At 47.2% G+C, this 15,974-nt stretch overlaps 1 protein-coding gene across 1 annotated transcript in view; it reads left to right on the forward strand.

Moving 5' to 3' along the window:
* PAPSS1 (3'-phosphoadenosine 5'-phosphosulfate synthase 1) overlaps nucleotides 1–15,974 on the forward strand; it is a 119,923-nt gene that overhangs the window by 27,861 nt on the left and 76,088 nt on the right. The window contains exons 2-5 of the mRNA XM_075608454.1: nucleotides 7,118–7,232; nucleotides 7,980–8,215; nucleotides 13,774–13,912; nucleotides 15,054–15,172. Of these exons, the coding sequence (XP_075464569.1) occupies nucleotides 7,118–7,232; nucleotides 7,980–8,215; nucleotides 13,774–13,912; nucleotides 15,054–15,172 (609 nt within the window). The remainder of the gene's footprint in view (nucleotides 1–7,117; nucleotides 7,233–7,979; nucleotides 8,216–13,773; nucleotides 13,913–15,053; nucleotides 15,173–15,974) is intronic.

Consider the following 15,974-nt stretch of genomic DNA (forward strand, 5'->3'; position numbering starts at 1 on the left):
TAATTGTTTTCCAATCGTTTACACAAAGTAAATGTGCAGTTTTAAGACTGGATTTTATTCTTGTGCTCGGACAATTAGAGTTTTTCTTAAGGGTTCCCGTGTTACTGATCACTACAGGCTAGCTCATTAGGTTAAGTGGCTTTTTTAACTTGGCTTTTATTTCCATTGTAAGTATAATGGTCCCCCTTATGTTGGGCTATGTTATTTACTGTATATCACTTTTTTTCTGTGAGGGGACACACTGGAGCCTAAAGTACGTAGGGATGCATGTTATTAGCCAGTAGTTAATCAGTAAAAACAAAATACAAACCGGCGCCTACAATTGTCCAAAGACAGTCTATTGGGGATCCAATTGGACCGGGACACACAGATCCACTTCTAATCTTGTGCTTCCAAAGGTGTGGCCACGACCGGGCAAGACGTGATATGTGGAGTCAAGCAGAAAAATAAATCATAGTGCAAACTGCTACCCAGAGGGACATGCAGAACAAACACTAAACAAACAGATAAAACATAGTGCAACCTGCTACCCAGAGGGACATACAGTATACACACTAAACAAACAGATAAAACATAGTGCAACCTGCTACTATGAGGACATACAGTGCAAACACTAGACAAACAACAAAGACAAATACAGGCAAGGCTGACTAAATAGAAGAGCTAATTTTAATAAACAAATAATGGTAAAATACAATTGGGAACCCAACAGCAGGCAGCTGATCCGGTTGTTTCTAAAACCAAAATCCTACTCACGACAAGTCAGAGGTAAATGTGCGGTGGATTATGGACATGAGAATGCAGCAGCTTGTCCACCTGTCGGGCTGGTTTGAAAGCAGCTTCGGCGCTGCAACACCTCCTAGTTCGATTGTCCGTTGCTGGGGGTGTGCTTGGGCGCAGGTCCTTCTCTCACTGCTACAACCGGATGCGCATGGCATGCAGCTGTTGGTGTGTGGGATCCTGCCGCTGTCGGCGTGCTCCTAGCGAGGTGCTTGCAGAAACAAATGGAGAAAAGAAGGCGGTGCAGCTTCCTACGTCAGTGAAACAGAAGCTGCTTTCAAACCAGCCCGACGCCACTGGTGGACAAGCTGCTGCATTCTCATGTCCATAATCCACCGCGCATTTACTCCTGATCTGTCGTGAGTAGGATTTTGGTTTTAGAAACCACCGGATCGGCTGCCTGCTGTTGGGTTCCCAATTGTATTTTACCATTATTTGTTTATTAAAAGTAGCTCTTCCATTTAGTCAGCCTTGCATGTATCTGTCTTTGTCGTTTTTTTTAGTGTTTGCACTGTATGTCCTCATAGTAGCAGGTTGCACTATGTTTTAGTGTTTGTACTGTATGTCCCTCTGAGTAGCAGTTTGCACTATGATTTATTTTTCTGCTTGACTCCACATATCACGTCTCATCCGGTCGTGGCCACAACATTGGAAGCACAAGACTGGAAGTGGATCTGTGTGTCCCGGTCCAATTGGATCTCCAATAAACTATCTTTGGACAATTTTAGGCGCCGTTTTGTATTTTGTTTTTGGTGTTTATGACTGATTTTGTTTTTGGGTCAGCATCTCTTGGCAGCCTCGCCTTATTATTTTAAGGTATTTCAAGTGATTATTATTTCACACCAATAGGTATTGTTTAGTTCTTAGCGCTATTATCACCATTTCTGTTTTCTCAGTAGTTAATCAGTACAACTTCCATCTGCCTTGCACAATAGGGGGATCTGTGAATAGGAAGGCACCTTGTCCCTTTTACTTATTGTTATATAGTACATGGTATTTCCCCCCCCCCTCCCCCGCAAATGCATCTTTCTTCTGCAACTATATTCTGCGCAAAGTGGCAGTTACTACAAATTAACATATTTGACACTAATGTATTTATGGATTGTCGACACATTACATATTTAATTTAAGATGCAATTTCCAGAAATGCTGTGATCACAGTGATCCGTGTGAAATATGGCAGTTTTGTTTATATCATCGGATTCATATTTTCCTTTCCCATATACAATGTGCTCCCCCACAATCTACCCTATGGGGACTGTTCATTCAAATGCCATAGTGCCGATTAGGCACTGCCGCATGTGAACTCCTACCCAAGTCAATGGGTGTTTCTGTGCTGTAATGAATAACCCCCTCCTATACAGTATATCACGCTGCTGTGTCACATTCCGTGTACTCGTCTCATGAAAATAACAACTAGAGTTGTGGTCAAAAATGTGTGCAGCCAATGTATATCTGTAGCTCCTTTACCGCATTAAGAAAACTTAGTGTTGCTATGTAGGTAGCCCTATTAAAAAGGGGATGTCAGCAATATGTCAGGTTTTCAGGATATCCCTGCTTCAGCACAGGTGGTGCAGTCCTCAACTGAGCCATTTATTGTGCCACCTGTGCTGGAGCAGGGATATCCTGAAAACCTAACCTGTTGGTGGCCCATGAGAACTGGAGTTGTCCACTCCTGGTATAAGCAGATAAAGGGCCTGTATTCAGTGCAGTACAAACGGCAGAAAACTATCATTCAAGCCAATGGCAATTGTAAAGATTTCCATTAGACTCAGGGGACTATGTCCCCACTTTTGGCCACAATTCATTAAAAAAACCGAGCAGTATGTTTTTAGAATAGACTGTGGGTTCCCACCCTGCGTTGAAATGGGGAGGTCACCTCTTTCAATTTTGGGGGGCGATTGACCCCACAATCTCTGCGGAATAGCGTTTTATACCCTATAGACAGTACATTTAATATGGCTGCTCCTGGAGGCAGAGTGTATGGGAAGGTTGTACAAAGATGTATACATTTGAAGATAAGGTGAACACCTCTGCAATAAGAGTCTAGTTACATCTAGTTTTACACATTATTGGCAATCTTATGTTGATACATTTTTATGCCATTCCGAATTCAGGAAGCATTATTTTTGCTTTTACGATTCAATGTGTTTGTCACAATTTTCAGTATTTTATACTGCTTAGGCCCCTTTTTAAAAACTATTACTCTTAAATGTGGTGGTAGGTTAATGGTTTGTACACATAATGGATTCTAGACTGTAACTGACCTCAGACGAAGGATTTATACAAGTTCAGAATCATTTTATTTTATTCCGTTTTTCGCTGGGAAACAAACCTCCATAATTTTTTTTTTTTTTTAACCACCACGGGGATGACAAATTTATTTATCTACTATATATTTCTGAAAGCACTGGATGTCTGCGTCCCTAGCGGCAATCTAATTGGTCCCTTGGCCCGCCCGCCCCCGCACACCTCTCATTGGCCTGAGGCGGAGTGACGGGCCAAAGGACACACAGGGACACACACACACACACCTCTCTCTCTGTCCTCTCCCCCCCCATCACACTCACCTCCCTCTCCACTCACCTCCCTCCACCTCCCGCTCCACTCACCTCCCTCCCGCTCAACTCCCTCCACCTCCCGCTCCACTCACCTCCCTCTCCACTCACCTCCCTCCCCGGCGCGGGGACAGGCAGTGGGCAGGGCAGGCACTCACCTCCCGCTCCCTCCACTCACCTCCCGCTCACCTCCCTGGCGCGGGGACAGGCATTGGCCAGGGCAGCCTACTGCTGCCACGCGGCACCTAAGATGGCGGCGGACAGAAAGACCCCTTCCTCCCTCGCGGACTAACTAACATGGCGGCGGCCAGAAGGAGGTGTGTGTGTGTGTGTGTGTGTGTCACACGTGACAGTGTGTGTGTGGGACACTGTGTGTGTCTGTGTGTGTGTGTGTGTTACACTGTGTCTCAGACACTGTAGAGTGGGGACCGGAGCTACACATGGGGGAGGGGGTGGGGGGGTCAGGAGCGGAGAAAGATACAGGGGGAGTGGAGAGGAGGGACCCGTCATTTTAAAGCAAACCAACCCCCCTCCTGTCCACTGCCCCCCCCTCCTGTCCACTGCCCCCCCCTCCTGTCCACTGCCCCCCCTCCTGTCCACTGTCACCCCCCCTCCTGTCCACTCTCCCCCCCTTCTGTCCACTGTCACCCCCCCTCCTGTCCACTGTCACCCCCCCTCCTGTCCACTCTCCCCCCCCTCCTGTCCACTCTCCCCCCCCTCCTGTCCACTCTCCCCCCCTCCCATCCTGTCCACTGTCCTTTCCACTGTCCCCCCCCCACCCGCCCACTGTCCCCCCCCTCCCCCCGGCCACTGTCCCCCCACTCCTGTCCACTGTCCCCCCCCCTCCTTTTCCCCCCCTCTCCCCTCCCCTTCTTTTCCCCCCCTCTCCCCTCCTTTTCCTAGCGCTAAATGTAACTCACGGCCAACGCTCCCCTTTCTCCCCCCCGCTCCCCTTTCTCCCCCCCCCTGCTCCCCTTTCTCCCCCCCCCCCGCTCCCCTTTCTCCCCCCCCGCTCCCCTTTCTCCCCCCCCACTCCCCTTTCTCCCCCCCCTGCTCCCCTTTCTCCCGCTCCCCTTTCTCCCCCCCCGCTCCCCTTTCTCCCCCCCCGCTCCCCCTCCGCTCCCCTTTCTCCCCCCCGCTCCCCCTCCGCTCCCCTTTCTCCCCCCCCCTGCTCCCCCTTCTCCCCGTTCTCCTTTCTCCCCCCCTGCTCCCCTTTCTCCTCCCCCGCTCCCCTTTCTCCCCCCCCGCTCCCCTTTCTCCCCCCCCGCTCCCCTTTCTCCCCCCCTCCCGCTCCCCCCCCGCTCCTCCCCCCCGCTCCCCTTCTCCCCTCCCCCCTTCTCCCCTTCCCCCTCCTCCCCTCCCCCCTCCTCCCCTCCCCCTTCCTCCCCTCCCCCTTCTCCCCTCCCCCCTCCTCCCTTCTCCCCTCCCCCCTCCTCCCTTCTCCCCTCCCCCCTCCTCCCTTCTCCCCTCCTCCCCTTTCCCTCCCCCTCCCCTTTCCCTCCCCCTCCTCCCCTTTCCCTCCCCCCTCCTCCCCTTTCCCTCCCCCTCCTCCCCTCCCCCCTCCTCCCCTTTCCCTCCCCCTCCTCCCCTTTCCCTCCCCCTCCTCCCCTTTCCCTCCCCCTTCCCCCCTCCCACAACCTTCCCCCCTCCCACACCCTTCCCCTCCTCACCACCAATCTTCGCCTTCCTGCCCGCCTTCCTGCCTCCCCTTTCGCGCCCACCCGCCTCTGCCTTTCACACGCCCTTACTCCGCCCGCCTCTGCCTTTCACCCACCGCCTCACAGCCGCTGCATGCACTCAACAGACTCCCGCCACACTCGACACATACCTGCCGCCACACACACCTGCTGCCTCCCGCCCCTACGCACCAACATCACTGACCCACCGCCTCACACCCTAGCAGGACCCCCACTCACAGAGAGCACTCACAACCCACGCGACACCTGCCGCCTCACACCCTAGCAGGACCCCACTCACAGACAGCACTCACAACCCATGTGCCACCCGCCGCCTCACACCCTAGCAGGACCCCCACTCACAGACAGCACTCACAACCCACGCGCCACCTGCCGCCTCACACCCTAGCAGGACACACGCCTCACATTTTTACATCTGTTATGTCACCAAAATAGACATTGTATTGTGGTGTGTTTATAATAAACCATTTTTAAACAACATCGTATTACATTTTATTCCAACTTTCTTTTCAACATTATTATCCAACCTTTACAACAAATACTCACCTATTGTTCCACGATTTATAAATAATACTACCTATTACGCATTTACATCCCGGGCAACGCCGGGTCTCTCAGCTAATATAAGATATAGCTAAGTTTCTATTAAGAATAATATAATATTGTGGCTTGGTGCGAAAATGTCTTCAGCACTCTGGTGTAGACACGCTCAGTACTCAAGGAGTTAAATGATATTTTGCTTACCAACTCCAAGGTAAAAAATCCTGTAGCATATTCTAGTTAAACAACATAAAAATGTGTTTTCCAATATAGAAATACTAGCTTTATGGATTTTTTGTAAAGAAGCAATTAAAAAGGACACATTTTGTAGTTCAGATCCTACTAACCACTATTATACCAATTAAAAACTAAAACTAAAACATGCAATGCTTTTCTTGACGCGTGAGAACTTTTTACAAAATGAAATAAGCTAAAATGCATTCAAATTCTCACTCTCTACCGATGAATGCGAAGGTAGAGATCTTGTTTTGGAGACTGTATTGTATTTGGACGTATTAGAGGACGCAGTGTCTGGAGCTACGTCCGTTCTTCATTTTAATAAGAGTTAAGAAATTAGTGCTGGAGACAAGTTATTTAGACTCTGTACAACACGCAGTGTTGCACCCTCTGATAGCTCCAGTGTTGCACCCTCTGATAGCTCCAGTGTTGCACCCTCTGATAGTTCCAGTGTTGCACCCCCTGATAGCTCCAGTGTTGCACCCCCTGATAGCTCCAGTGTTGCACCCCCTGATAGCTCCAGTGTTGCACCCTCTGATGGCTCCAGTGTTGCACCCTCTGATAGCTCCAGTGTTGCACGTGACTCAGATGGCCTCCTTTTATTTGAGCGAGAAAAGTAAGGATCTCGTCATTGTTAATTCCAATGTTCTTGCAGGGGGTGATGGTAACTCCTTTTTATTCTTGAGGCCGCTGAGTAATTTGACAGCAAATTAATAAAAAAGCACTTGAGATGCTGCATTAAAAAGTCATGAGGTACCATGTGAACGTGGGAAAAACTGAACCCTTAAAGGTGCAACCCAAGCAGTCGCTTCCCCCCCCCCTCTCCACCTCCCCTCTATTTTAAATATTTTTTTACATACAGTAGTATTGAAGCATGGGGTCTCCAGAGCTGAACCTTATTAATTTCAGCTCCACTAACCCCTGCCTCCAGAGATACTTCAGAAGGGGGTGCCGGTATCTCGGCAAAGTTTAAAGCCCCATGTCACGTGGGCCAATAGGAAGCCGCAAGGGATGACATCGTGGCTTCCTATTGGCCCACAGGATGCTGGAGCTTTGAAACATCGCCATTACATGAACCCCAGCTAGCGAGCCGGAGCAGCTACCGCCACCCCCTACAGAGGTATCTCCAGAAGCAGAGGGTAGTCCACGGAGCTGAAATGAAGGGGGTTCAGTTTCGGAGATCACGTGCCTCAATCCTATGTAAAAACAATTGAATATAGGGGCGAAACGGCCCACTTGGTTTGCCACTTTAATGGGTTGTTCTTATAGTGACCACAATTCTTTAACAGTTACATTTCTCTACAGGGTATGCAGAGGTCAACCAATGTAACTTATCAAGCTCACCATGTCAGCAGGAACAAGAGGGGACAAGTTCTGGGAACAAGAAGCGGTTTTCGGGGTTGTACAGTCTGGTTAACAGGTGCAGTAGTCTCTTCCTACAATTCTTCCCATGTCCTGCCACTTTGGTGCCGACACATTGGCAACCATTGTTTTGCACAAGCAGCTGTTCATTGCATGCGCTATTTTATGCCTACCTTTATTATCAAATAATTTCATTACAATTTACTGTATATTATCAATGGAAAAAAAAATCCTCCAGTTTTGATGGAGCTGGTGTTAATACATAACGTCAGAGCATTGTCATAACTTTGTGCACAGCGTCATTGAAATGGGGAATATAGAATAAGCGTTTCACAAGTAATCATCACATTTAAGTTTTATTTTGCCATATTGTCCGATGTTTCGGTCGACGTAGCAGCCTATCTCAAGGTAATATGCTACGTCAGCTGAAACCTCCGCCAATATGGCTAAATAAAAATGGTTGGTAGCCCCAGGAAGCTTGGAGCCCTGGCCATTTTTTGACAATTCTCTTTCATCGAACAGTTAGGGCTTTGGCTTAATCTTCATTCTTCACAAGCAATCATGACGGGTTTAGCTGTGAGATGCGGCACAATGTCGGCTCACTCACGCCAAGAGGCAAGTTGGTGAACATGAGCCTGAAGAGATAACACGCTACTCTATTCTCTCTTTGCCTCATGTGGAAGCAGTAGACCTTTTGGAGCCATATTTAAGTGGTGCTAAGCTGTGGAGCTCCTTGTTATGGCTCATTGCCTGCAGGCGCACTGCTTTGTGAACATGGCTCTTAATCTTGTTCTCTAACTCCCAGGTCTTTCTGGGGCTGGGAAGACCACGGTGAGCATGGCACTGGAGGAGTACTTGGTGTGCCACGGGATCCCCTGCTATACTCTGGATGGGGATAACATCCGCCACGGGCTCAGTAAAAATCTCGGATTCACGCAGGAGGACCGGGAGGAAAACATCCGGCGCATTGCCGAAGTGGCCAAGCTGTTTGCGGATGCCGGCCTTGTGTGCATCGCCAGTTTCATATCTCCTTATAACAAGGTAAGGGCACGGCTCCGGCCACTGGTTTATTCCCGGAGAAAAACGGGTTCTTTACTGGTTCGTTTTTATTGGTAGATCATGAAAACTATATTGATAAACGATATGCGCAGTAAAATCTTTAACGTCTCGAAAGCTTGTGAACAAGTTGGTGGTAGTACAGGTGCGCTGACGAGTATTCGAAAACTTGCCGTAAACTTGCCTTGGAAAATCTGGGGCTATCACCAACAAGACCCAGGTACATGCTGGGTACATGCTGCAACATTTCAGTGACATTTCTGCAGAGACTAATGGCCCATCGGATTAACACAGCAGGGGTTCCTGGCAGTCCCATTCAGTTTGAATGGGACTGCCAAGGACCCCCGCTGTTAATCCGATGGGCCATTAGTCTGTCTGCAGAAATGTCACTGAAATGTACCCAGCATGTACCCAGCATGTACCCAGCATGTACCTGGGTCTTGTTGGTGATTTCCCCAGATTGGTTTAGAATACTCGGCGGCACTACAGTATATGCAAAAGCTGACTGTTAATCTATAGTAGCAGAGCATGATCTCTGCAAGAAACCACTGTAGCACAAGTTTACATTGGGTGAATAGGATAAACAATGTCATAAAACATTAAACTAAAACAGAGCTCCTCATACTTCCTCCCAAACCTGGCCCTACTACCTCCTTCCACATTACTGTTGAAACTACGATCATTCACCCAGTAGCCCAAGCGCGCTGCCTAGGGGTCACACTCGACTCCTCTCTCACATTCGCCCCTCACATTCAAAACATTTCTAAAACCTGTCGCTTTTTCCTCCGCAATATAACAAAGATACGCCCTTTCCTCTGTTGCTCGACTGCTAAAACTCTGACTCAGGCCCTCATTCTCTCCCGTCTTGACTACTGTAACCTCCTGCTGTCCGGCCTTCCTGCCTCTCACCTGTCTCCCCTACAATCTATCCTAAACGCTGCTGCCAGAATCACTCTACTCTTTCCTAGATCTGTCTCAGCATCTTCCCTCATGAAATACCTCTCCCGGCTTCCGATCAAATCCCGCATCTCACACTCCATTCTTCTCCTCACTTTTAAAGCTTTACACTCTTCTGTCCCTCCTTACATCTCAGCCCTAATTTCTCGTTATGCACCATCCAGACTCTTGCGTTCTTCTCAAGGATGTCTTCTTTCTACCCCCTTTGTATCTAAAGCCCTCTCCCGCCTTAAACCTTTTTCACTGACTGCCCCACACCTCTGGAATGCCCTTCCCCTCAGTACCTGACTAGCACCCTCTCTATCCACCTTTAAGACCCACCTTAAGACACACTTGCTTAAAGAAGCATATGAATAGCACTGTGGATATTCTGAACACATGATGCATAAAGCTTGGCCCCCTGCAGACGCACTTACCAGAACTCCCTCCTACTGTCTCTGTACGTTCTCCGTACCTACCAATTAGATTGTAAGCTCCTCGGGGCAGGGACTCCTCTTCCTTAATGTTACTTTTATGTCTGAAGCACTTATTCCCATGACCTGTTATTTATATTATCTGTTAATTATTTGATTACCACATGTATTACTACTGTGAAGCGCTATGTACATTAATGGCGCTATATAAATAAAGACATACAATACAAAGCCAATCCGGGTAATCCCTACGAAGAAAGTCCATATCAGGTTAACCCGATTTGGTGTATTTTTAATTTACATGTGGTAGTAACATAATTTTTCCCTGTATGGTTTAAAACATTGAGAGGAGTAAGCATACCTTTTATAAGAGGTTATGCATTATATTCCTTAGGTCAGCTCTGGCTAATTGATTGGCAAACAGCCATGATACAGCCCCAAGAATCAGGGTGCGGACATGCTTGCATTAGACGAATATGAAAATTAGTGGGACAGGGCACAATATAGGAATAGGGACAGAGGAAGACCGGGAATAAAAGTGGGTATATGAAAGCAGGGACATTCTTTATGGTGTCACTGTTCACTTGCTCAGCATGCCCACAAAATAGCATGATGGGGAACAAGCAGCCCCCTGTCAAGACTGCTAGGGAACAGTTTCACTTTTGCACCTTGGAAGTCAAATGCATTTGCTAAAAGCCTTGTAGGTGAGCAGCTGTCTCAGAGACTTAAAAGCGAGCCTGCATAGGAAATGCCAAATTCAAATAATATGTTTAACAGTTTAAAGCTAGATGATTTATGTAAAAAAATTAAAAAAATCCGTATTTCTAAATCATTTTTTAAACTTTTCTGGTTATCTTTATTTAACAAAAATATATTTAACACATCGTAACCTGAGGCGTACCGTTGTTTTGCTGCCCTCGTCTACTGTATGCCCTGTCTCTTTCCTATTTAGCCTGATAAGGAGGATCACAGTAAATATAGAGGTCAGGCAGCACTCCAACCGATTCAATTATCGACTAGATTGTTTAGTTTAGGTACACGGAGAAAATGGGGATCCCCACATCACCCCTATAAATACATTGTACACATTTACATTGTATGAAAGTTTCAATGTAGCTGACATCACAGACTGATCGGCGCAGACACGGCGAGGACACAAGCTATAGATATCCTCGGGACTCGGGAGCCATTGTCTTGTGACTAGGGACTTACCACATTCCATTATTAATGCAACTCCGTCATGGGAATCGGCTTGAGAAGGGCCTTTGACTCTAAATGTGGCCCCCCCACCCCCTAGTACATTGACCGATTCGTATATATCTCCATTTACATTACATTTGGGCTGTTGATGCTCTGTTGACATATACACATGTAGCCCCCTGTCCCTGTGACTAAGGGAACTAGGCATGCTGAGGACCTGTTTAGCGTACAGGAGGCCTAATCCTCCGCCACTGGGAGCTTGGGTGATCTCGTTCTTAATGGATACAGGGCCTCCACCTTGGAGGGATCCTAGCGCTGCAGGATAACCCCTCACAGGAACCATTACAGTCAGTATATAAGAATACACACACTGGTGTAACTAGCTTATCATTACTGCGACATAACTAACACAATAACAATACAAGGCCCCACAATACACTCCCCCGGTGGAACCCCCAAAGTACTGAGGTGCCCTGGGCACCTAACCACCCAAGTGTCTACAGAGCGAGGCCCACCCAAAGAGTGTGTGAGTAGCGCTACCCCCGGTGTATGGCCGTTGGTGCATGTGGATACCTTCCTGGTCTTAGGCCATACCAAGCCAACTTGTAAATTATGCATCCGCCGAACCGCACAGTGATCCAACGCCGCATGGTCGGTCTGCTCCTCTTCCTCTCCTTACCGAAGGCGTCTGCCTCTTGAGGGAGCTCCAGCTGGAGGGTGTCCCTTAAAGTCTCTGATAATGTGCCTGTGGTCTTGTCCCAGACCACAGGCTGCGTGCACCGTGTGGCGTCCTGTCACCGGTGTGCTAACACTGCTAGTGCTATTGGGGAATCGTCCCTATCTATGGCCCTTCCATGTAGCACCACAAACTGATGGGACGCTGGGGCATGCAGGGGATATCTGGCCTAGTTCAGGGGCCACTGGCACCCTGAACACATCCTCACCCCTTGCCGTCCTGCTCCCGACTGACGCGTGGCTCTGCTTCTCGCCAAACTCCTCTCTCCCTCAGTGTGGATCCGGGCACCCTATTGGCTGTATCTCCCCACGTGAGGTGCCTGCCCTGGTGCATGTTGGGACCTGTAGTGCCGTGTGGAGCCGCCTGTAATGGCCGCCACACTGTTGCTTACTGCGCATGCGCACCACTCCGATCGCGCATGTGCGATATCCAAAATGGCGGCCTCATTTTTACTTGTGTCTGCCTGATGTGTGTAACCGCATAATTCACCGATATTTAACCCATACATTTCACTACCTTTAGCTTACTTGGTGGATATGCAACAGCACCTTGCAGAGCAGAATGTAAAGTGGTGCTATGCTCTTCATAAGCGCATAGGAGCAGGGCTTGCTCTGTGTATGCGCTATACAAGACATTGAGATAGGTAGATTTACACTCTAACTGATCCTGCAATTACATTGGGATTTATAAGGATGCGTCCATACAGGGGCAGACCGCGCTTATGCATCCGCACGCTGAGCGATGAGACTGCCTAAAGGCAGTGATCGCGTCTATACAGCGTGGGCGCATGCGCGCGGGAGGGGGCGCCGCGATGCGCGTGAAATCGGTCAAACCTGATTTCTCGCGCGACAGGGCAGTCACGTGAGCGGTTCGCCCAATGAGGGACGTCACTGGCCCGCCCATAGACACGCCCCCGTACTAAGGCCAGGGAAAGCACCCGCACGGCTGCAGTGTCTATGGACGCAGCCTAAGTTTGCAATAAAACGACAGTATGTAGAAATTGGCAACATGCTTTTGTTGCAAACGTGAAGTTGGAGCTCTTGTCAGTTGCAAGGTTAAACAGTGGGTTTATAATTAATGGATTATCTTGTATTATTAAAATATCCAGTAGTCGTCAGTACTTTGAAGTGTTTTTCAATAAACAACCCACCTTAAAAGCATACGAGTTTAACTCGCATAATGTTTGTATCTTGCCCACTGTTCTTATTGTTCGACATCACGGTTTTCTTAATCTCTAGCTTCTGGGGTTACCATGGTGTTCTGGGGAGAGCTCCATTTTGAGCCTCCCGGGCAATTTAATATTTGAAAAGCTTATAAGAACGGAGCATCAGGTTTTGCAGAAAAGGTGGCTAGACAATGTAAAATAGCTCTAATAAGGAAGATCTCTATAAGTAAGTGGGGAAAAAAAAGATTTAGATATCCAAGATTATCACTTGTGAGCACATTCACATGTCTTAGACAGGTCTGCCATTATCACCTAGCATACAGTGCTTCCACTGCAGAAAGGTATTCTGGGAAATGACATGCAAATGACCACACAATGTCACCTTTTGCCTCAAATCCATTTTTACATGGAACCTTTGTAAGCTAATGCTCGCTGCGTTAGGCCGCGTCCATAATAGAACGCGCTAACTTCCGCGCTCCTCTGTGACCCGGCGTCGCGCTCCCTGTAGTACATGTGCATTGGCGCCCTAGTGTTTGTTTCGGCGCGAGCTACGTAGCTCGTGCCGTATCCTGCCCTTTGGACGCGGACTTACACAACTTTTCAGCACAGCCTGGGCTAAGATGCAAAGCCAGTAAACTTACTCACAGACAGCAGTTTCAACCTTTTTGGGTCTCATCAGTGTGAGGTTGGTTGTACTGGCTTTGCAATTTAAGGCTGGGTAGGATTCACCACACTTTAATTAGATTAAGTTATGGTGGGTAAAAAAGGTGACAAAAACCCTCCACCGTAAAGCATATAACTAATAAAAACATTGCTTGTGAGCATATTCACATGTGTTTTTATTTGTATGTAATTTCCCAGAATCCCTTGCTGCAGTGGGAGCACTGTATGCTAGGTGATAATGGTGAAAGTGATCTTTTTATTTGCTGTATGCTAAAGATGGAGGATTTTTTGTCACCTTTTTCACCCACCATAACTTGTATATATGTGTACGTACACTCACTCTAGTGTGGGCTGCTGCTTTAGTATGATGTTGGGCCCTATAACATTGTTTATGTAATCTGCTTGTCAGGATCGTATCAATGCCCGACAAATTCACGAAGCGTCAAGCCTGCCATTTTTTGAAGTGTTTGTGGACGCCCCTCTGTATATTTGTGAGCAGCGAGATGTCAAGGGGCTGTATAAAATGGCCAGAGCCGGAGAAATCAAAGGTAAGAATGAATGTGCAACTGGAAAGTCTTTTACATCAGATATCTCGGTCCACAGGGCTTTCTTCTGTAAATGATTTTCTTGTGCAGTGAGTGAAACGGTCCCTCGAAACTGAAACTGGCTAAGGCTGCGCTTATAGTGTCGGCGACGCAATGTCGCTCAAACAAAACAATTAACTCCGTCGCCAGCGCTTATAGTAAGCGCAATGGCGACGGAGTGACGTCGCGTCTGTAAAATTGGTAGTCGAGTCTATTTGATTTTTTAGAGACATTCGCTACATGTGACTGTCTTCTAAACCAATCAAATTGCACGGCCCGTCCCCTTTAGTGACGTCACTGACGACCGTCGCTAAAAAACAAATGACAACTATCGTGGGTGGTGACGGCGATGTCTTCGGTCGCGTCGCCAGCACTATAAGCGTGGCCTAACATCTACATTAATTCTAATATAGTGGGATATTTGTATGTTAGGCTGTACCTTTCCATTAATTAATTTCAGATACTAACATTATTCATTTTGTTTAAAGCAATTTATAATAATTTTTCAGAGGCCTTTACCCTCTGACCAACTAAAGTCAGAATGAGCTACTGTTGCTAAACATAACGCCGTGGGGCGTTCTCTGGCATAGCACCGCTTAGTAACTGTCTGCTCAGCCCCAGTTAACAAGCACGTACATTTTCACTTTTAGAAAACCCATGACTAGAAGTTACTTTCTCATTAAAAAGGTACTAGTTATGACTGGCGATGAAGGAGAATTGCTTGGCGCAGGCAGGGATGTTAATGTTCCATTTTCTATATAAAATACAAATGTATATCCATGAATAATATTGCTTGTGTACCCACATGTCGCAGGTGTGACCACTGTTGTAACTCTCTTGACCTTCAGTGTTGTGGCTGACAAGTTATCAGAATTCATTAACACATGTGGTCCTACTGTGCGTTTGGTTAAATGTTACAATATTCGTAACCATAAAGGATACATGGCTGTTAATAACTATTAAAATACTATTAAACGGGTGTAGCTAATTGTCACCTCTCTCCATTACATGCTTACTGTCGCATTCTACTTTATAACAAATCTGGAACGTTTTGACGTGTGCTTCTCTGTCTCTGATTTCTGCCCTCTCCACAAATGCCCGGCAGGCTTCACTGGGATTGATGCTGAATATGAAAAACCTGAAGCGCCAGAACTGGTGTTGAAAACCGATTCCTGCGACGTAAATGATTGTATTCAGCAAGTGATTGAACTTTTGCAAGAAAGGGTAAGTAAAGACGACATGAAAGAGCACTGTTGTGTTTGCATGTAGCTAATTTATTTATAAAATGTTTTACCAGGAAATAATACATTGAGAGTTACCTCTCGTCCTGGGCACAGAGCTATAATGACAAATAATACATGGTTACAAATACAGTTACATAAATGAACAGGGTATACATTATATACAAGACATTGCATACACAGGAGAAGATAATATATGTTATAGGCGTATGTAACAGTTACAGACCAGATTAAAATGTGAGACAGACTTAGTTTTGAAAGAACTTAAACTGGTGGTGGATGTGAGAGTCTCCGGTAGGTTGTACCAGTTTTGGGGTGCACGGTAAGAGGAGGAGCGGCCGGATACTTTGTTGAACCGTGGGACCATGAACAGTCTTTTGGAGTCTGATCTCAGGTGATAGGTGCTGCATGTGGTAGGGGTGAGGAGCTTGTTCAGGTAGCTGGGTAGCTTGCCCAGAAAGTAATTGAAGGCAAGACAGGAAAGGTGAACTTTGCGCCTAGACTCAAGTGATGACCAATCTAGTTCTTTGAGCATTTCGCAGTGATGTGTGTTGTAGTTGCATTGGAGAACAAAACGGCATATTGAGTTGTAGAGGGTGTCAAGTTTGCTAAGGTGGGTTTGCGGTGCTGAGCCATATACTATGTCTCCATAGTCGATAATTGGCATTGGCATCTGCTGTGCGATACGCTTTCTGACCAACAGACTTAAGGAGGATTTATTCCTATAAAGTACCCCTAGTTTGGCATAGGTTTTGGATGTCAGGGTATCAATGTGCATCCCGAAT

This window comes from Ascaphus truei, chromosome 1 (assembly GCF_040206685.1).
Source record: "Ascaphus truei isolate aAscTru1 chromosome 1, aAscTru1.hap1, whole genome shotgun sequence".
Lineage (NCBI taxonomy): Eukaryota > Metazoa > Chordata > Amphibia > Anura > Ascaphidae > Ascaphus > Ascaphus truei.